The 20,685-nt window shown below is 39.3% G+C and overlaps 1 protein-coding gene and 1 long non-coding RNA gene across 4 annotated transcripts in view; one reads left to right on the top strand and one right to left on the bottom strand.

Moving 5' to 3' along the window:
- LOC105486179 (phosphodiesterase 5A) overlaps positions 1-8,770 on the bottom strand; it is a 134,133-nt gene extending 125,363 nt beyond the window's left edge. The window contains exon 1 of one of the 3 annotated variants that reach the window (XM_011748900.3): positions 8,491-8,770. In XM_011748900.3, coding sequence (XP_011747202.2) covers positions 8,491-8,642 — 152 coding nt within the window. In that variant the 5' untranslated portion in view covers positions 8,643-8,770. Of the gene's footprint in view, positions 1-7,097; positions 7,687-7,942; positions 8,056-8,490 lie in introns of those variants that run through there. The other 2 variants (XM_011748902.3, XM_011748901.2) reach the window with 2 other exon arrangements.
- A 328-nt stretch (positions 8,771-9,098) lies between these two features.
- LOC139362335 (uncharacterized) lies at positions 9,099-15,024 on the top strand. Its single transcript, XR_011621051.1, has 3 exons — positions 9,099-9,118; positions 12,696-12,783; positions 13,024-15,024. It is a non-coding gene; the product is annotated as an uncharacterized lncRNA (long non-coding RNA).
- The last annotated feature ends 5,661 nt before the right edge of the window (positions 15,025-20,685 follow it).

The following is a 20,685-nucleotide window of genomic DNA, read 5'->3' as shown; positions in this document are numbered from 1 at the left end:
ATCATCTCCATTTTACAGAGAGAGTAAATAATGCACCTAGTCTTCCTCTTAGAAAAGTAGGTCTGGGGTTGAAGCCTAAGGCTGTCCTATCTAGGGCCCTTAACCATAAACAGAAATCAATTTTAAAGGGTTCACAACAGTGGCTCATAATCAAGTAGTGGTGCCAACCCTTGAGGGGCATTTGGAAATGCGTGGGAACAGATTTTCCATCACACAGATGGGGCATTTAGTGTCTGGAATTCAGGGATGTTAAATGTCCTGCTATGCACTAGACAGCCTCTAACAACAAAAAAGTGTCACCACCAAATGCCAACATCTTCTTTTGAGAAGCAATGGTTTAGATGATTAAGAGATTAACAGACTATTATTAAACAAAATGGGAGATTTTGGACACCTCTAAGTAATATCCTCCAATAACCTCTACTCAGATGTTATAGTGAGTAGTTCGCTTGGGTCTGGCATGGTAAGGAAATGAAGACTCTGCCCAAAGTTATTTAGTATTTCTAAGTTTGCTCCAGCTAGGAAAACATCTGAGAAGCTTACTGGGACCAAATATAAATAAAATGCAGAATTGCTTCATATGGTTTTACATTCAAATTTGACTGAGAATTGGAAGGGACAAAATATTTTGTAATTTTTTGTGCATTCACAACATATGGTATAAAAGAAGTTGCTTAAAGGAAAACCTACCACATCTGAAAGAAAACATAATAACTGAAATCTATGCACTAAACATGTAAATCAGTTGGCTTTGCAGTTTAGATATGGGAGAGACGGGACTACAATGGCATTTATCTGAGGTTTGAGAGCCTTCAGAATTCAAAACAAGTATGTTTGAAGATCTTTACTTTGTTCTATAAAATGTTCTAATTTTATATTTTCACAATAATCATAATCAAAACAAAAGAAAGTGAAATAAATTGCTTTCAATTACTGGGATGACCATCTTATTACCAACTACTGCCCTGCAATTTTAGCTCTAAGGTTTGTATTTGTGTTAATGAGAAAATAAAGAAGTAAATTTAATATGCATACATGCCTTCATAGCAAGTAAAAAATGAAAGCTGGTATGCTGTGCTAGAGGAATAAAAGTTTCATGATTGTTCAGAGAGACCCAGTGGGAGAAGTGAAATCATTATAGGCCACATTGTAGCAAAGGCCAGCTGACCTACCATACTGTTTTTCAGGTAGTTAGAACCATATTTACTTTGCAAGAGTATTTTAATGAATGCTGTAAATCTACATTTGGCTGTGGTTTTATCATTTTGTTTGTTTCATAATTAACTTAGAATGTATTTTGGCATTACAGTTGCATAAATGTTGTGACTATGATTAAATTATATCGCTTTTATGTATTCTGCTTTTAAGAATTCCACATTTCTCTAACATTAAAGTAAAAGGAAGTCAACACTAGGTATGGTAGATATCTAGAACTTCTGGGTCTGCCCACATCACTTTCTTTTGGGAATGTACCTTCCCCAATGACATATCACCTTATGGGCTACCTGCCCCAACAAAACAGTCAAACCACCCTACTCTCCTGAATATAATGATTGGTTCAGAGTTGGGATGTGACCCAAGTAAGACCAGGGTAATCTGGGGAGGACGGATATGGATAAGAAGGTACCTCTCTAATATCAGAAGTTTAAGACCCACATATAGTTAACAAGTAGAAACTCTCAGCACATGAAGAAAGCATGCAAGAAAATAAAGCCAACACAGCACAGGGCCAAAAGATACATGGATAGATGAATACATGAACAAATAGATACACGGATAGATAAATAGATGCAAGGAAGGACAGGTAAACAGAGTAGATAGATGAAAAGATAAATAGAAATAGGTAGATACATAGATAGACAGACAGACAGTTAGACAGACACAGAGACAGACAGAATTTTGGCAAGATTATTTGATTAGCTAAATTCACAGCCAACCCAATCCCACAAGCACTTAAAATTATGTGAGTCAATTCCTTCTGTGTTCAAGTTCAGTTTCTGTCACTTGCAACCAAAAGCTTTCTAATATATTGTAAATCAAAAAGAATGTCTTTCTTTAACAGGAGTACATTACTTAAGTTTGAAAAATGAGATTATATGATCCCTACTAACTCTAAATTTCAGTGATCCTGTGTGTGTGTTTTAATTATTTCATCAGAAGGTCAGGGTCTTTTCTCTTTGTATATTTTCAGTATAGATATTCAACTAAAAGTAGAGAAGAAAATTCTTATTTTTTATAATTATCACTATGAATATGATATCAAATGATGATCCTTTCCCGGTTTTAGGTAAAATACAATTATTCAGAGAAAATAAATTGCAAAAAGTTAATCTTACTTTATAATTCAGAATGAAGGGAAAAGTCTCCCCTCTCCTGAGAATTAAAAAAGCTAACAATGGCACATAAGACATTTAAAAGCATTTTCACTGCAAACTAAAAACCAGAGAAAATATATCTTTAAAAGCTTTAAAGGCAGGGCGCGGTGGCTCACGCCTGTAATCCCAGCACTTCGGGAGGCCGAGGCAGGTGGATCATGAGGTCAAGAGATCGAGACCATCCTGGCTAACATGGCGAAACCACATCTCTACTAAAACTACAAAAAACTAGCCGGGCGTGGTGGCGGGTGCCTGTAGTCCCAGCTACTCGGGAGGCTGAAGCAGGAGAATGGCGTGAACCCGGGAGGCGGAGCTTGCAGTGAGCCGAGATTGTGCCACTGCACTCCAGCCTGGGCGACAGAGCAAGACTCCGTCTCACCAAAAAAAAAAAAAAAAAAAAAAAAAAAAAAAGGCTTTAAAACATTTTTAGAATATTTATCAAAATGATTCTTATAAACTTAATAGTTTGTTTTACCTACCTTAAACATTTGGTCGGCAACGAATATAAATTCCTACCACTCAAGAGAAAATGAATTAAGCACTTACATTGTTAAAAAAAAAAAAAAAAGTAATTTAAAATGAGAATATCAAATCAGTAAATAAGATTACAGAGCTAAATATCAAATGAATGACTCATACGGAAAGGCTTTCTTCAATTTTTATTCCTAGGTATGTGGCTCACAGGCACTTTTCCCTGAGAACCTGATATAACAGATATTTCCAAGCCACATTCGCCAGCTATAATAGTGGCCAACTGAATCTATATCTATGCAGCTAAACTAATTTCATAGGAAGTCCTGCAAAGTCAGTAACTAGTCTGCATCCTAAATTCAGAAATTAGTCATTTTTCAACCCTTCACTATCAATCAACTCATTGATTTATTTAATTGTCCTACAGTCCTTATTAAAGGTTTTTTTTAATCCTAGGAAGAGGTTTTTATCCCACAATGGGCTGTGGGAACAAAGAACAAATATAGCTTGACACAGCAATTATAGGTTTAACTTCTAAGTTAATTTGTATTTTCAAATCTAGAGGAAGGGGTGCCTCAAAGTAGGACACATTCTCCGTAATCAGATAAGGGCGAAGGTACAAGCTTTACCAATATAACCTGAACGGAATTCCAAATATTTCAAAAGAAATGATACTGGAAACCAGAGTCAAATCACTTATTTAAGCAGAATAATTTAAAAAGGAAATTTTGTTGCATAGCATAATCAAAACACTAAAAATTTCCTCATCGTGAGGTGCTGAGGACATAAACGTGTGAAAATATTGACATTTTCTACAGATCATCAGATGACAGACTGAAAAAAAGCTACTGAATGATACCACAAGCCTATTTAAGTTTGTGTTATACTAAGCAAATCGATTTATTTAAAGATATCCATCTATACTAACTGCCATTGCATTAATTCTACCACATTTTTAGGAATCATGTAGTTTAGGCTCTAACATGGGTCTGAATTTGAAACTCTGAAAACACTAGAGATAGAAGAGCAATGAAAAACATTATTTCAGGGGCTCCTATGGATTTCTCCAGGCAGGAAGAATGCAATCCAGAAGAGTGCTTCAAGTGCACTAAAAGGCAGCTTAGAGCTGGTTATATGGACCCTGGTTATGAACAACATAAGGAAAAAAAAGGCCATTATTGCACCAGAATTACCATTATAAAAATACTATAAACAATATCAAAGTTAGATTGGGTCAATGCCCAGAGGGTTTTATTATCATCAACACTAACAACTGCCTCACAAAATATGCTTAACAATTCATTTGTCTGAAAACTGTGAAAAGTTTATATTCCTGTATAATTTTAGAAACAATAATTTTTAAAAATGCATAGCAACATTTATATACATAATCTGATTGTATTGTAAATACCGTGCAAATAAAAATGCTACAGCTTTTAGAAGTGAGAGAAGAATTACAAGGAAAAAAAATGAAAGACAGAATTCCAAACACAGGACCAGGAACCTCAATTAATTCAGCACAGCTTTGCAGTGTCAAATAAAGTCTATCATAGAAAGCTATATGGGAGTGTAAAACTTCTGTTTCTGGACTTTGATCCAAGCTGTCATAAAAACTTGCCCTCACTTAATATCTCTTATTTCCAGTATATGCCAGATATTCTCAAGCTTTTGCCTGGTACAAAACAAAGCAATAAAGTCAATCATGTCATCCTTACAATATTAAATGACCTAAAACATCACCCACAATCACAGAGCTGATTAGTAATTAATGAAAGGTAACTTTATTCTAATATGCTGTCAAGAATAACAACAGCTGTTAAGCCGCATTAGCACCAGGAAAGCTTCAGTTGTAAAGGCATAAGCATTAAAGCCCTCAATTAACACAGTAGCTGAGGCCTTTAGGACTGCAAATTGTCTAGAATAGTGACCTGGGAGTTTTCCAGATGTGATTTATTGGTCTCAAATTAATGTTTATGCCAACAGACTATGTTCTCAATCATTCAATTGACACCTTCAAATGGACACAAACAGGTTGTGATAACTAAAAAGCTCCAAGCTATAGCTTTTTTTTTTTTTTTTTGAGATGGAGTTTCACTCTGTTGCCCACGCTGGAGTGTAGTAGTGCGATCTCGGCTCACTGCAACCTCTGCCTCCCGGGTTCAAGCAATTCTCCTGAGTAACTGGGATTACAGGCACGCGCCATGCCTGGCTAATTTTTGTATTTTTAGTAGAGACGGGGTTTCACTATGTTGGTCAGTCAGGCTGGTCTCGAACTCCTGAGCTCGTTATCTGCCTGCCTCGGCCTCCCAAAGTGCTGGGATTACAGGCATGAGTCACCGTGCCGGGCCCTACCTATAGCTTTTAATGAGGTGCATAGCGCTCTACTTGAAGACAGTGATAGTAAACAATGTAATATAATAGCATAAATGCTTTCAAGGTCGACCCAAATTCACAGGTGTTTGAGAATCTGGGAATGCCAGAACCTTGATGTTCAATAACTACCATTGAATGTAGATCATTTAGTCTGAGAAAAGGCTGGAAAATCATGCATGAATGTCCAATGACAACAGTTAAATAATGCAGAAATTGTTTATGTCAGCAAGCCTGATTACTGGTGCAGATGGACAATCTGGGTGAATATAAATATATTTTAAAGTTTAAAACATGCCACATACATCTACAGAACTATTTTGTTTCATGGGTTTCTTGAATCACATACAATATTCATTTTACACTTACAAAGTGTAAAAAGAGGGGAAAAGCAAAGTAATGTAAGCTTCTACTTAAAAAAAAAAAAAAATCCTGAGCTATAAAGTTAAAACGTATGCAATAAGTTTTTACCACAATAATGTGAACCACACTGGGGTTAGTGGTTTGCATTTTCATAATCAACAAATGTCCATCCTCTTATTCACATTTTAAGTCTCCTGCTAATGCCACCAAATATAAAACCAAATTGGAATATTGTTTCATGAAAGACCTCCGGCTACACACAAATTCTTAGGTTATATTCTTTACTCTGATGACTCTCAGCACTTTATTATAACTCTTAAAATTGAGGACCTGCACTATTAAATATTTTACACTTTCATTTTCCAACTTACACTCAACATAAACTCTTAAGAATATGTATACACACACATACATACACCACAGAAAGTGTTCAGCCTACTGCCAACATCAACTGTAATTTAAAAACCCTAACCGAAATTTTTTTTTAAGTTTTTTTAGAGTCTCAGATGATCTAAATTTTACAGTGAGCATGGTAATTTTGAGAAATAGGATTTTGATCCTATGCTGCTTGGGAGAAAAAGTAATGGGAAAAGAAATGTAACTCAGCTCTTTCCATTTACTTTCCAATAAAATGTTGCTACACTTTCAAAGTGTTGGTAGGTTCTGAAAATGTAGTGTTCTTATCTATGACTACTCAAAAACGACCAACAAGCCATATCTAGTTTACATCTTTAAAAGAAAAATAGGGAACGAAGAAAGAACATTTATGCTGATTTATTACACAATAACTTTTTTTCTTTAAACTTTTTATAATCTGCCTAAAGAACAGGTCCAATACACACTTCTAAAAATCTGCCGGGTTCTCTGGCCCGCTAATCATTCTATGCGCTGTAATGTAAGGAGAGCAGAAGGCTGGGAATGCTCAGAGTGAAAGGAAAGTGGGTGCAGATGGCCTCAGAGGAGCAGATGACCCCTGAAAACTGTTGGTCCACAGTAACCGATCATTCTAGACCTCCATGGCCTTAGTGGCTCACCCTAAACTCGCAAACAAGTGCCCTTGAAAAAGAAACCACTTTCAGGGCTATACTCTGGGCGCTCAAGATTTAGGGTTTTGAAGGAAGAAGCTGAAAGCGGGGGAAGACGATTTTAAAAGAAGGGCTGGGTTACTAAAGAGAAAAGATTAATCCCAGAGCCTTCCACTCTGTCAAAAAAAAAAAAAAAAAAAAAAAAAAAAAAAAAAAAAAAGGCCCCTTAAAGTGATTAAATTGACACCAACTCTGGACGTTCCTTAGGAGAAAAAAAAAAAAAAAAAAAAGATTTAAAAGGGCCCAATTTAAGACCCTCATTAATACATCTGCAACAGAGCAAAGAATAACAACAACAACAAAAGTTATACAGTCCATTTTCAATGATACATCGTCCCACTGGTGCCACCGGGGCGCCACCACCCAGCACCCGAGACCCGCCGCGCCCCCGGAAAAAGTGGGAAGGGGGATAAGAGGATGCTGAAGGAAGTACCTCGTTTTGTCTCCAAAGGGCAACATAGCAAACGTGGTAAGTTCGTTTTCGAACTCCGCCGATCCTGGACTCCAGGAGGCTCCGTAGGGGCAACAGCGTGCCCAGGTGAGGTGAGGTGAGGTCGGCGACTCGGAGCCAGCTCCCTCACGGCCCCGGCCTCCGCGCCGCCGCCCGTCGCCTCCCGCTCGCCCCGCGCTGCGCCGCCCCCTGGCGGGGAGCGACCGGCAGAGCCGCGGCCGCGCGCCGGCGGGTGGGACCCGGGTGTCGAACCCGGGCGAGCTCCTCGAACATCACCGCCGGGCGTGTGTCACCCTCCCGGCCAAGGCGGCCAGCACCCGCTGCCCGACGGGCGCTGCCCAGAGCAGGCGGCAGCGGGGCACGGACTCCTTCTGCAAAGGCGCACGTCCTGGAGTCCGCGCACCCCGGCTATCCATCAACTCCTCAGACTTCGGGGAACCCGCCCGCCAAGCACTTTCTGCTCCATTCTTCTTCTCCCTCTGCTCCCAGTCTCAATTCCTCCCCAACTCTCCCGCGAGCGTTTCCCACGAGCGCCCTGACTGCTCGCTGCGCAGCCGCCTCCAAAAGGACAGGCTCCCTCCTCCCCGCCCACCGCAAGGGCCGCCGCGGCGCTTGGCTCTGGACCAGAAAGAGCTGGCCTCTGGGGTCTCCGCTGCCCCTTGGGGTCCGCTCCGGGCGGCGCCTCCCCCTCGCCCTTTGTGTGCACGCAGCAAACTCCTCTGCAGATCTCTACTTTTGGCGGCGCAGCCATCGGCGGAAAAGCGAGTGAAAGGAGGTGCGCGGGAGAAGCAGGGGACTGGAAGGGGGGAAAAGGCGACCGCACTCACTTTGGGAAGGTTCCGTCATGTTGCCTTTGGGCTTCCCCGTGGTCTCGTACCTAACCCCAGCTTCCCCGCCCAGCCAGGGCCAGGGCAAGGGGGGACGTGGGAGGAGCGGAGCCACCAAGACCGACTTGGAAATGGTGCTTCCGGAGCTGCAGGGAAGGGGCTCAGAAACTGTTTGGGTTTTGCTGATTGGATTTAGGGGAACCAGGGAGCTAGAGAGGGGCTAGGGGAAGGCCCGTGAGCACGGATGTATGAAAATAATCATGTTCCCGTGGAATACCAAGAAGGGCGGGGGTGAGGGTGGGAGGTCGGCAAGTACATTTTTGTATTTGAACTTTGTGAGCAAGTTGTATCAAATTCGACGCTTGAGTTTTTCGACTCTGCTCGCTTAGAGTTGAGGTTTCTACCTCGTAACAGGACCGAGGACCTACTCCAAAAGCAAAGGGCCTGGGAACAGGGGTGAACGAAGGGCACAATTCAATAGGAGAGAGAAATCAGCCCCGGGTCACACTCCATGACCCGGCTGGGTCTTCCGTGGGTCCTCTTCTTACCTGGTGGCTTTTCTAACAAAGTAAGAGAAGGTAAAGTCCCAGTGATCGTCCAGCCATGCTTCGACCGAGTCCTGATCCCTCTGCTGCTGCTTCTGCTGCTGGGGCTGCTGCTGCTGTCGCTGCCGGCCGAAGCTGAGGCCGGCCCGCTCCATGGTTGGCACCGAGCGCCTCGGAGGCTCTCTGGTACTGCTTTTCCACCCCAGCTGGGGTCCCTCCCTAGGAAGAACAGACTCGGCCTAGAGACCCTCCCCCTTCGTCCAGCTCCAGTCGGGCCGGCTTTTGGCAAAGCGGCAGGAGCGCCAGGCCAGCCTCTTGCCCCGCCCCGCCCCGCGCGGTCCTCTGGGCGCCCAGGTGTGGTGGGCGGGGCCAGGCGCAGCTGCCGCTCCCCTCCCTGGGGTCCGCGAGTGTTCGGCTCTCGCAGGCTCTTGAGTCCCCTGGTTCCAGGGAGGCGGCGGCTGCGCCCGGGGAGCTCTCCGGAAGCCAAGTGGCCGCGGCTGGAAGGAGGCCACGCGGCCGCTGGGGTGCGCTGTGTGCCGAGCCGGCTTCTGGGGAGCGCGCTAGGTGACTGGGTGTGTTCTCAGAGTGCTACAGGGAGGGAAGGTCGCGATGTGAGAAGTTTTGCCCGAAAGTAAGAGATGGTTAGACCCTGGGTCCTTTTCCTGGGGCCTGGGAGTACAATGACCTTCCCGCCTAGCTTCTTCCTAGCCCTACGCTTGCGTCTTCGAGGAGCGGGACCGACCTCCTTAGGAGCCCAGCCCGCACAGTGACTTAAAGCGCTCCAGCCACGGACCACCGGGTGGAGAGAGCTGGGGCGTGTGCTAGCAAGACAGATTTGCAGGTGTAGGTGGGTAACTTGCAACAAAGCCGTACCCGTGCTTAAAGTTAGTGATAACAGCAATAACTATAACTTAAGTGCCTTTAACCATTGCCTCAAATTTTCCTTTTGCATAACTGGAAAAAGATTTTCTTGGAAAAGAAAAAGCGAACAAATAATTTCCAGTGCTTTGTGCATGAAGTTAGAAAACAAGGGCACCTCTGTACAATTAGGTTAATCCGAGAGCACTGACGCAATCCGAGAGCACCTGGGTGCTGTCGAGGGCAACCAGTTAGCCCAATTTTTAAATTAATGCGTCATTTTAATTAAATTGGAATTAACACTCCCTCAAAAGTATCCATTTAAAATGGCTCAGCTTTTTTGTCGAATCCCTATCTTGCTTCTTTAAAAAAAGAGTTGGTGTCATCCTTCGCTTTGTCTACCTCCCGGTCTTCCTGTCATGCATTTGCAGTTTTAATATGGCATTTTGCAATGACCTATATTTTTTGGTAGAATTAAATCTGGAATTATGGATTGCACAATGTGTGAATGACACATCATTAGCACTGATATACAAAAAAAATTAGTTAGCTGATATACTTTTAACAAACTCCCTTCAAAATACTCTTGGCAAGAATGTAAGGCATTATTCACTACATAGAAACACATCATTAAATTGATAATCTGAGAACTTTTAAAAGTATCTTCTAGTCCCCCAATGCAATGGTTTATCTTTCCTTCATTGAGTAATTGACCTTTTGCAACTTCAGTTTTTCTGAAACTTCACTGCTGTACGCGGGTAACCACAACCAAAGAAAATCAATCAAAGCAGTAGAGTGAACTAATGTGTGATAAATTATATTGAATTTAAAAATGAGATTTCTCTCCTAATGTGTTACTGTGATAGTGACTATAGTGCTCATGGAATACAGTCATGCGTCACTGAACAACAGGACACATTCTGAGAAATGCATCCGTAGGCAATTTTGTCCTCCTCTAAACATCACAGTGTACTAACACAAAATAGATGGCTCAGCCTACTACACACCTAGGCTATGTGGTGAACCTATTGCTCCTAGACCACAAATCTATACAGCATATGACTGTACTGAATACTGTAGGCTATTGTAATGCAATGATATTTGTGTATCTAAACATATCTAAACATAGAAAAGGCACAGTAAAAATATAGTGTTATCTTATGGGACTCATATATGCGGTCTGTCATTGACTGAAAAGTGGCACATTACTGTGGAGAGTTTCTCCTCAGTATTGTTTTTTCTTGTGGAAATCCATGCATTCCTCCTAACTGGAGGTCAATTGTAATTTAAAACTCTGCTTATCTACTAAAGATGCAGTGAATTGGGGGCTTGAATTATTTGCTTTTGTTGGATACTTGATTAAATAAACACATATAATCATTTCAATGTTTGTGTTCCCTCCAAAACTCTTGTTGAAACTTAATCCCTAATTCAACAGTATTAAGAGGAGGTGTCTTTACGTGGTGTTTAGACCATTAGGGCTCTGCTTTGTGAATGCATTAGTGCCTTTTTAAAAAAGACTCAAAGGAGCCACTTGGCCCCTTCTGTTCTTTTCACTATGTGAAGACACAGCACCGACCCCTGCAAAGGATGCAGCAGCAAGGTGCCATTTTGGAAGCAAAGAGCAGCCGTCACCAGATGCCAAATCTGCTGGCACTTTGATTTTGGAGTTTCCAGCCTCCAGAACTGAGAGAAATTAATTTCTATTGTTTATAAATATCCCAGTCTGTGGTATTTTATTATAGCAACACAAATGGACTAAGACAGTGGGTAATATCAAAATGTTCATTTTTCTCTCATAACCTGAAAAGGTTAAATTATCAGAAACCAGGAAGGTTTCTGAAAAATTGCTTCAAGAAAAACAATCCATAGGCTGGGCACAGTGGCTCATGCCTGTAATCTCAGAACTTTGGGAGGGCGAGGTAGGAGGATCACTTGAGCTCAGGAGTTCGAACCAGCCTGGATTACATAGCATGACCCTGTCTCTACAAAATTTTTTTTTTTTTTTTTGAGACGGAGTCTCGCTCTGTCGCCCAGGCTGGAGTGCAGTGGCGCGATCTCGGCTCACTGCAAGCTCCGCCTCCCGGGTTCACGCCATTCTCCTGCCTCAGCCTCCCGAGTAGCTGGGACTACAGGCGCCCACAACCGCGCCCGGCTAATTTTTTGTATTTTTAGTAGAGGAGGGGTTTCACCGTGGTCTCGATCTCCTGACCTTGTGATCCGCCCGCCTCGGCCTCCCAAAGTGCTGGGATTACAGGCGTGAGCCACCGCGCCCGGCCGTCTCTACAAAAAATTTTTAAAAACTAGCCAGGCGTGGGGGAACACACCTGTAATCCTAGTTATTCGAGAGGCTGAGGCAAGAGGATTGAGCCCAGGAGGTCAAGGCTGCAGTGAGCCATGACCGTGCCATTGTACTTCAGCCTCAGTGACAGTGTGAGACCCCCGGCTCTATAACAAAAAAGAAAAGAAAAGAAAAACAGTACATAGATTCTCTCAATAGTGAATCTCAAGTCTGTGTGGTATATATGATAGGTTGGGAGTGACTGTGAAGGCCTATTACCTGAGGAACATATCACAAGGGATTGGGGAGCAGAAGTGTCTCAAACAGTTCTAGTCTCTGGGAAATTCAGCCAAAATGTGTAACTATACCTCCTGTAAATTTAAAGCAGTTAAAGGTAAGCTTATTTTGAACTGACATTACCCGGGCCTCTTGTTTTTCAACTTCATTTTATTCTTTATCCCAATTTGCTCAATTATTTTGTTTTAACTTGGTATGAATTGTTCTAAGCACCTCAAATCTTGTTATGGAATGAGTTGAAGAATACGTAAATCATAAACACTCCCAGGAAATAACCTGAAAAATGCTGTTAATGCTATTTATAACAAACAAATGAGCAACAATGTATATATGTGTATATATGTATGATATATATGTGTGTGTGTATATATGTATTTATTTTTTATAAACTACCCAGACTGTGGTATTTTGTTATTGCAACACAAATGGACAAAGACATATATATATATATAATCAATTATATATATGTGTATATACATAAATATACATATACATACATATATATATATATCATTGCTCATTTGTTGCTCACGAGCAACAACTTAACCTAAAGACCTTCAATGTATTCCCATTGTGCTAAAATAAAACTCAAACTGTATAACATGGCTTATAGGGTTCTACATTATTTGGCTGTTACCTACCTATAGTGCTAAAGATTTTGGTCATGCAAATAGAAAAAGCAAAAATAACCAAAAACAAATGCAACAAAGCAAAAACACAAAAAAGAAATATAAGGCATAAAAATTTAAAAATAAACATTCTCCATTTGCAGACATGAGTATCTATGAAGAATACCCAAAGGAATGTACAAAGCAACTACAAGAATTAAGAGATGGTTCAGCAAGGTTGCAGCATAAGTGGTCAGTATACCAAAATCAATTGTATTTCTGTATACCAGTCTTATGGGCTGATTTGTTTCCCCAGATTCATATGTTGAAGCCCTAACCACTAGTACCACAGAATGAGATAGGGCCTTTAAAGATGCAATCAAGATTAGCTGAGGTCATGTGAGTGGTCCCTAATCCAATCTGACTGGTGCTCCTATAAGAAGAGGGAATTTGCACACACAAAAATGTGACACCAGTGATACTCTCCCATAGAGGGATAGCCATGTGAAGAAGCAGCAAGAGGATGGCCATTTGCAAACCAAGGAGAGACACCTCAAAGGAATCCAACCTGCTGGCACCTTGATCTTGGACTTCTAGTCCCCAGCACAGTGACAAGATCAATTTCTGTTATTTAAGCCACCCAGTGTGTGGTACTTTGTTATGGTAACACTAACAAACTAATACAACTAGCAGTGAACAATTAGAAAACAGTATCATTTGTAATAGTGTAAAAAAACATTAAATACTTAGGGATAAATTTGGCAAAATATGTGTCAGAAATATACAGTAAAAGTTATAAAACATTGCTGGGAGAAATGTAAAAAGACCTAAATAAATGGACAGATATGTTCATTGAATGGTGGACTCGGTATTATCATGATGTTTATTCTATCCAAACTGAGCGATATGATCCCAATCGTATTTCAGCAGACATTTTCATGGAAAGTGAAAATCAGATAACAAATTTTCTATGGAAATGCAAGAGATACAGAAGGCAAAACAATCTTGAAAAAGAATAAAACTAGAGAACTCATGCTACCTAGCTCTTAAGATTTACCATAAAACTATAATAATCAAGGCAGTGTGGCATTTGCATAAGGTTAGTCAAACAGAACCATAGATAGAATAAATAGTTTAGAAATATCATTTACACAACTAGTTGATTTTCAACAAAGGTACCAGTTATTCATTTATATAAAAGTAAAGTTTTTCTTCAATAAATAATGCTTTAACAACTGGATCTTTATATGGAAAAATAGTATCCTCAACCACTATTTTATATTATATATAAACATTGATTAGGAATGAAACATAGATCTAAAAACTGAATGTGATTTCTAGGAGGTGACATAGGAGAATATCTTCACAACTTGGGAGCAGCAGGGATTTCTTAGGAAGACACAGAAATCAATTAACGGTACAGAAACAACAACAACATCTAGATCTTACTAAAATCTTTTACTCTTTGAAAGACACTATGAACACAAGAAAAATCCACAGACTAGAAGAAAATATCTGCAAAACATATATCTAACAGAGACTTGTATCCAGAATACATAAAGAACTCCACAGCTTAATAATAAAAAGATAAATGTCTCAATAGAGGAAAAACTGGCAAAAGACTTAAGCAGACACTTAATAAAGTAAGACATGTGAAAGTTCACTAAGCACATGTAAAAATACTGAACACCTAAGTCTTCAGGGAAATGCAAATTAAACCACCGTGAGATCTGCCTCCACCCTCTAGAATGGTCAAAATTAAAAAGACTGCTAATGCCACATGATGTTTGGTGTTGGATATGTAGCAGTCAGAACTCTCATACATTGCTGGTAGGAAGTTAAAATGATATAACCGCTTTTGAAAAAGGTTTTGCCTTTTCTTATAAAGTTAAGCATAAGCCCTTTCTTCCATTAATTCCATTTCTAGATATTTACCCAAAATATATTTACCCAAAAACTTGTATCTGAAGATAAATTATATAAAAATGTTCAAAGTGGTTTTACCTTAATAACCAAAAGTTCCAAAACTCCAATTATCTCATCAGGAGAATGGATAAATTCTAATATAGTGATTAAATAGAATTCAACTCAGCAATAGAAAGGAATGAAATATTGATATATTTAAGAATGTGGATGAATATTATAAACATTATACTATATACACAAAATAAGGTATATGATTGATTCAATTTACATGAAGCTCTAGGACAGATAAAGCTAATCTACAATGAAAATAATTAGAAAAGTGGTTTCCTCTGGCAGAGAAGTTGAGAAGAGGTATGAGGGAACATTATTGGGTGATAGTAATGTTCTGTGTCTTAAATAGTGGTGTGGGTTGAGTATGTGCTTTTTTTCAAAAGTTATCAAATTGTGCATAAATGAAATCATTGTGTAATATTTTACCAAAAAAATCTGTTAAAAATATGGAAACTAGTTAGTAGGGTTTCTTTTATAGGGGTATGAGTTAAAAATTCTGAAACTACTTTCTTTATATTCTAGGCTTGAGAAAAGTGAGCAAATGTAATGAGATCCAGGTTTCTCATTGTTGGAGAAGAGAATAACATATATGGAAAGGGGAAAGACTAAAACTTACATTGTGGTGTTAAAATGAAATTGGAGGTTAATATTTTTAATTTAGTTGAAATTTTAATACATACATCATGTGGAGAAAATCCACATGACAAGGAAATGTAAGAGCTGTGGATGGCCTCCAGCTGATAGCCTACCATGAGTTCCAGCCAGGAAGAAAATGAATTCCTCAATCTTGTGAACCACAAGGAATTGAATTCTGCCAACAAGCTGAGTGACTCAGATGAGACCACAGTCCCAGACAGTACCTTAATCGCAGCCTTGTGAGAAGCTAAGCAGAAGACATCTTAATAATTGATGTCTTAATAATATTGAGTTCTACAATCCATGGACATAGTATATCTATCTGTTTATTCATGTTTTTTTTTAATTGTTGTTTTTACAGTAAATGTCTTGCAAATATTTTTTTCAAATTTGCATCTATGTAGATTCTGTCTTCAGGAAGTACTAGAAGCAATAACATGCCAGTAGCAGTGAGTGCACTTTGTACCCAAATTTGGTTTCTAAATATCAGTCTCCACTAAAAGAAACCAGGAATGTTTAGAATAAAGATTCCAGGTCTGGAGGCAGAGAAAGTATAAGATATGCCTGGAAAATCTTGTTTTGCCAGAAAATAAGAAGGCTTTAAAGAATGACAGAAACATATCAGAAAGATAGATAATGTGTCTTGATGAAACACTCACAGTGAACAAATCTGAAACAATCTGAGCATCAAAAACAGTAACAAATTATAAACTACTGACTAAAATAAAAAACTATGTTTCTATACTGATATAAATAAGTAAATAGATAAGTAAATAAGAGAGAGTGAAATACTCCTTAGAGTAAAATGCCCACTAATATGTATAAAAGGAATCACATAGTTTAGAAAATCATTAATAGATGCCAAAAATAATAGATGAGAGTTTGATGAATGGGATATTTACATGGTCTTAAAGTTTACAAGTTATTCATCTCCTCACAAGTTACTTATTAGTTACCATGGGAAAGTAGTAGCTTTACAATGAGGAAACCTTGTGGGTGCCACCCTAACCAAGTAGTAGATTTAATATCACTTAATACTAGGAGAAACCAAAACTACTTTTAGTAGAATGTACTGAGAAGGATGCAACATCATTTCTGTGTCTGTGTTATTCCTCCCCAAGTGTAAAATCCGAATCTAATCATAAGGAAACATCATTCATGCTGAGGAGCTTTCTATAAAGTAGCTGGCCTGTATGCTTCAAAAATTTTAAGGACAAGAAAGAAAAAGAGAGACTGAGAAACTGTGTATTAGTTATTTATTGCTGTTTAACCTTACCACAATCTTAGTGGTGTAAAGCAGTATACATTCATTGTCTACCAGTTTCTGTGAATCAGGAGTCCAGGCTTGACTTAGGTGGAGTCTCACAATCAAGGTGTCAGCCAGAGCTTCAGTCTCAATTGAGACTCAACAGAAAGAAGTATCCACTTCCAAGCTCATTCAGACTGCTGGCAGAATTCGGTTCCTTGCAGTCGTAGAAGTGAGGGATTCTCTTTATTGCCGGGTGCTGGCTGGAGACCTTCCTAGGATGTTGGCTAGAGTCTGTTCCCAGCTTCTGGAAACCACCTGTAGTTTTGTGCCACATGGAGTTCCTCGACATGGCAGCTAGCTTCCTCAAAGCCAGCAAGGGAGGACGACTTCAGCAGGATGGGCATTACAGTCATGGACAAGTTCTGAGAAATGCATTGGTAGGAAATTTTATAATTGTGCAAACATCACTGAATGTACTTACACAAACCTAGACTATATATTATAACCCAGCAGCCCCCAACCGTTTTGGCACTAGGGACTGGTTTTGTGGAAGACAATTTTTCCATGGACTGGGGTTGGGGGATGGTTTCAGGATGATTCAAGCACATTGCACTTATTGTACACTTTATTTCTATTATTATTACATTATAATATATAATGAAATAATTATACAACTCACCATGATGTAGAATCAGTGTGACCTCTGAGCTTGTTTTACTGTAACTAGATGGTCCCATGTGGGGGTGATGGGAGACAGTGACAGATCATCAGGCATTAGATTCTCATAAAGAGCACACAACCTAGATCCCTTGCATGTGCAGTTCACAATAGGGTTTGCATTCCTATGACAATCTAATGCTGTCACTTATCTGACAGGAGGTGGAGCTCAGGTGGTAATGTGAGCAATGAGGAGTGGCTATAAATACAGATGAAGCTTTGCTTGCTCACCTGCCACTTACCTCCTGATGTGCGGCCCATTTCCTAACAGGCCACAGACCAGTACTGGGGGAGTTGGGGATCCCTGATATAGCCTATTGCTTCCAGGCTACAAACCTGTGCAGCATGTTACTGTACTGAATACTGTAGGCAATTTTAACACAATGGTATTTGTGTAGCTAAACATAGAAAAGGTACAGTAAAAGTATGGTGTTATAATCTTATGGGGCCACTGAAGTATATGCAGTCCATCACTGACCTACATGTTGTTATACAGCACATGACTATAATCATATGTAATATATGCACACAATCATGTACAGATAACCACATATATCCAATCACCTTTGCCATATTCTATTTTTTGGAAGCAAGTCAAGGTCTTGCCTTCACACAAGCAGGAGGGATCACACCAGGGTAGAAATCACTGAGACCATCTCAAGAGTCTGTCTAGAATATCACTGTGTAATAAGGCAAAGGGCTTGTGACACAGCATATGTTCGTAGATATTTGTTGGGTCAGTTTAAAAAGACACGTGGATGTCTACTCTCTTAGAGTACCTTGATAGTACTTCTGAGTATTGTATATAAATATGTCAGCAATTAATCTTTGAGGAAGGGTTGTTTCTTTTAGTGGTCTTAGTGGGTCTTATCACACTTAATAAGATAACCCTTTACATTTAACAGCAATAGGCTCATATGAAAGAGCAGTTTTCTGTTGATAGTGCTGGAGCTTATATTTCAAGTTATTGCACAGCAGGGATCAGCCTAATATTTTAAATGCAGCTGTATAGGTCTGTTTTCACATTGCTACAGAGAACTACCTGAGGCTGGGTAATTTATAAGGAAAAGAGGTTTAATTGGCTCACAGTTCTGCAGGCTGTACAGGAAGCATGGCTGGGGAGACCTCAGGAAACTTACAATCGTGGCAAAAAGAGTGGGTGAAGCCAGCATGTCCTACATGGTTGGAGCAGGAGGAAGAGAGAGAAGGGGGTGGTGCCACGCACTTTTAAACAACAAGATCTTATGAGAACTCACTATCATAGCATCAGCAAGGGGGAAGGCCACCCCTGTGATCGAATCACTTCCCACCAAGCCCCTCCTCCAACACTGAGGATTACAATTCGACGTGAGGTTTGGGCAGGAACATAAATTCAAACCATATCAGCAGCCTAATATTTTAAATGTGTGAATTTAAATCAAATTCTGATTCTCAATTTTAGGGACAACTTATGAATAATACCACTTTGTTATAGTGCAACAGTTCTGGTGAGCACATAGCATTTCCTTTCCCAAATCAAAACTGGGCTTTTCTACCCAAGTCTCTTGTAGCAACCAAGAATTCAGTTTGATATACAAGGGCTTATGCATCTGGAAAAGACATCACACAGAAGATAGTAAGCAGCTGCTCTCCATATCAACAAAGGTCAGACTTAGAGGAAATGAACTTGCATTAAGACAGGAGGGATTTTAGACAGATACTAAACACACTTTCCCTACAAAGATGTAATACAGATGGATCTTTGATGAAAAACAACTGTGGAATTTTCCCCTGGAGACATGGACAAATGGGGTGGACAACCATCTGTTGATAATGCTTTGAAGTCCTAAGAAGCAGTTCAACCTCAGGAGCTCTTGAAGTGCCTTGCTGCCCTTTCACCTGCATATGGATTGTATGTTACACAGAGGAATTAGGTTGTTTTGTTGATAAATAATATTAGCCACTCACAGAAACACAAAGTAATACAAAACACTTGTAGCCAACACAAATCTATATTCCTCCCATCCACTTCTCTATTTAAAAAGAGATTTCCTTCTCTAGAGAGAATATCTTACATTATTCAGAATGACTAAAAATAAATTAATTAGTTTAGAAAGAAATAGAATGGAGTGAAATATTTTAAAGTCAACTACATCAAGGTGTGACACACTTAACTAAAAACCAGTTTAAAAGTAGGTCATTTAAAATAGACTCTTTAAAAACTGGAAGAACTAAGACGTATGTTTTCAAAAGAAAATGTAGAGAAACAAGTGTACTGATCTTGAATTTCTAGTTTAGAGAAGGATTTCTTTTCCTTTATATAGATTGAAGTTTACAGTTGGTGCTCAGAGTCTCATTTTTAAAATCTCAAATGGCTTTTTAGACATTATTATAGAGTCTGCCCCCCTCCCAAATATGTAAGAAAAAGTGTGATTGAATTATCATGCCAGAGAAAAAGAAAGAACCTCATGACTGGAAGTAATATTTATCTTTCAGGAGTAGCCTTTGGATAAACTTTAAATTGTTTTTTTTTTAAATTAACATTTTACAATTCAATAGAATTAATTAAAAAATCAAGAAAGATCCTCAAATGAAGTACCTTAAAAGATGTGCAAAAACTTTCACTCAAGTTTGATCCATGCTTTGAAAATACTACACTTTAAACATAAACAAAATGCTATATGGAGATCTGGATTAAGCCAAAAGTTTATTCTTTATAGATACAGTCATAGCGACTCAATTTTCTCATGTTTTCCTTCCAGGGAACTTAACATATTAAAAGGGAATAACTTGCAGCCATTCCAATCTGGAAATAAAATTTTCAGCTATGCTTACAGAAAATGTTGTCTTTAAATGATAGTACTTCCAAGAAGAGTAGTCAATAAATCAATAGAAAGAAGGAACTATATCCACAGAAAAGGCCCTAATTCCTCAAATTCATTATTTTCACTGTACTCTGGCTATGAAATCACTGAAATGGTGGAAAAGTTAGAAGGGTTACACAAACTATTCTAGAATGCCAATAAGGCCTGCATAATCACTTTCATATTATGGTCAAAAGTTCCCAATGAATCTGAAAAACATTTCAATAATGTTTTAAAAATCTCCAATTTATCAATGCAAGTATCTTTTTTATTTGAAAAAATTATTTACAAGACCATATATTTTTAAAAGTTGCATTGCCATTGCTGAAAACATTTTGGGAAATTCCTCTTTGGAATGCTTTCAGAATCTGCATTAGTCTTTTTGCCTCTCTTCAGCAGTGACAATATTTTTGTTTGTTCATTTTATGCTGAGAATGAATTTGTTTCTTTGAATATTTTAAACAGCCAAAAGTCACCCCACCTATGGTTTGGTGGGAAATTTTTTTTTTTTATTTTTCATAAAATAAGAAATGGTTATAAAGTAATGGGACTGATTTTTAGGTTGGAAGTTTATATTGTCCTTCTATTTTCTAGCTGTGCAATCATGGGCAATTTACTTAATTGCTCAATGCTTCAGTTTGCTTATATGTAACAGGAAAAACAGTAGCCCACATAGGCTTGTCATGACTATGAAGTGATATAATAAATGCACAGTAGTAACTGCAGTTCCGA

This window comes from Macaca nemestrina, chromosome 3 (genome assembly GCF_043159975.1).
Source record: "Macaca nemestrina isolate mMacNem1 chromosome 3, mMacNem.hap1, whole genome shotgun sequence".
Lineage (NCBI taxonomy): Eukaryota > Metazoa > Chordata > Mammalia > Primates > Cercopithecidae > Macaca > Macaca nemestrina.
Note: the sequence above shows the minus strand (reverse complement) of the source record. Positions and strands in the feature narration are given on the sequence as shown.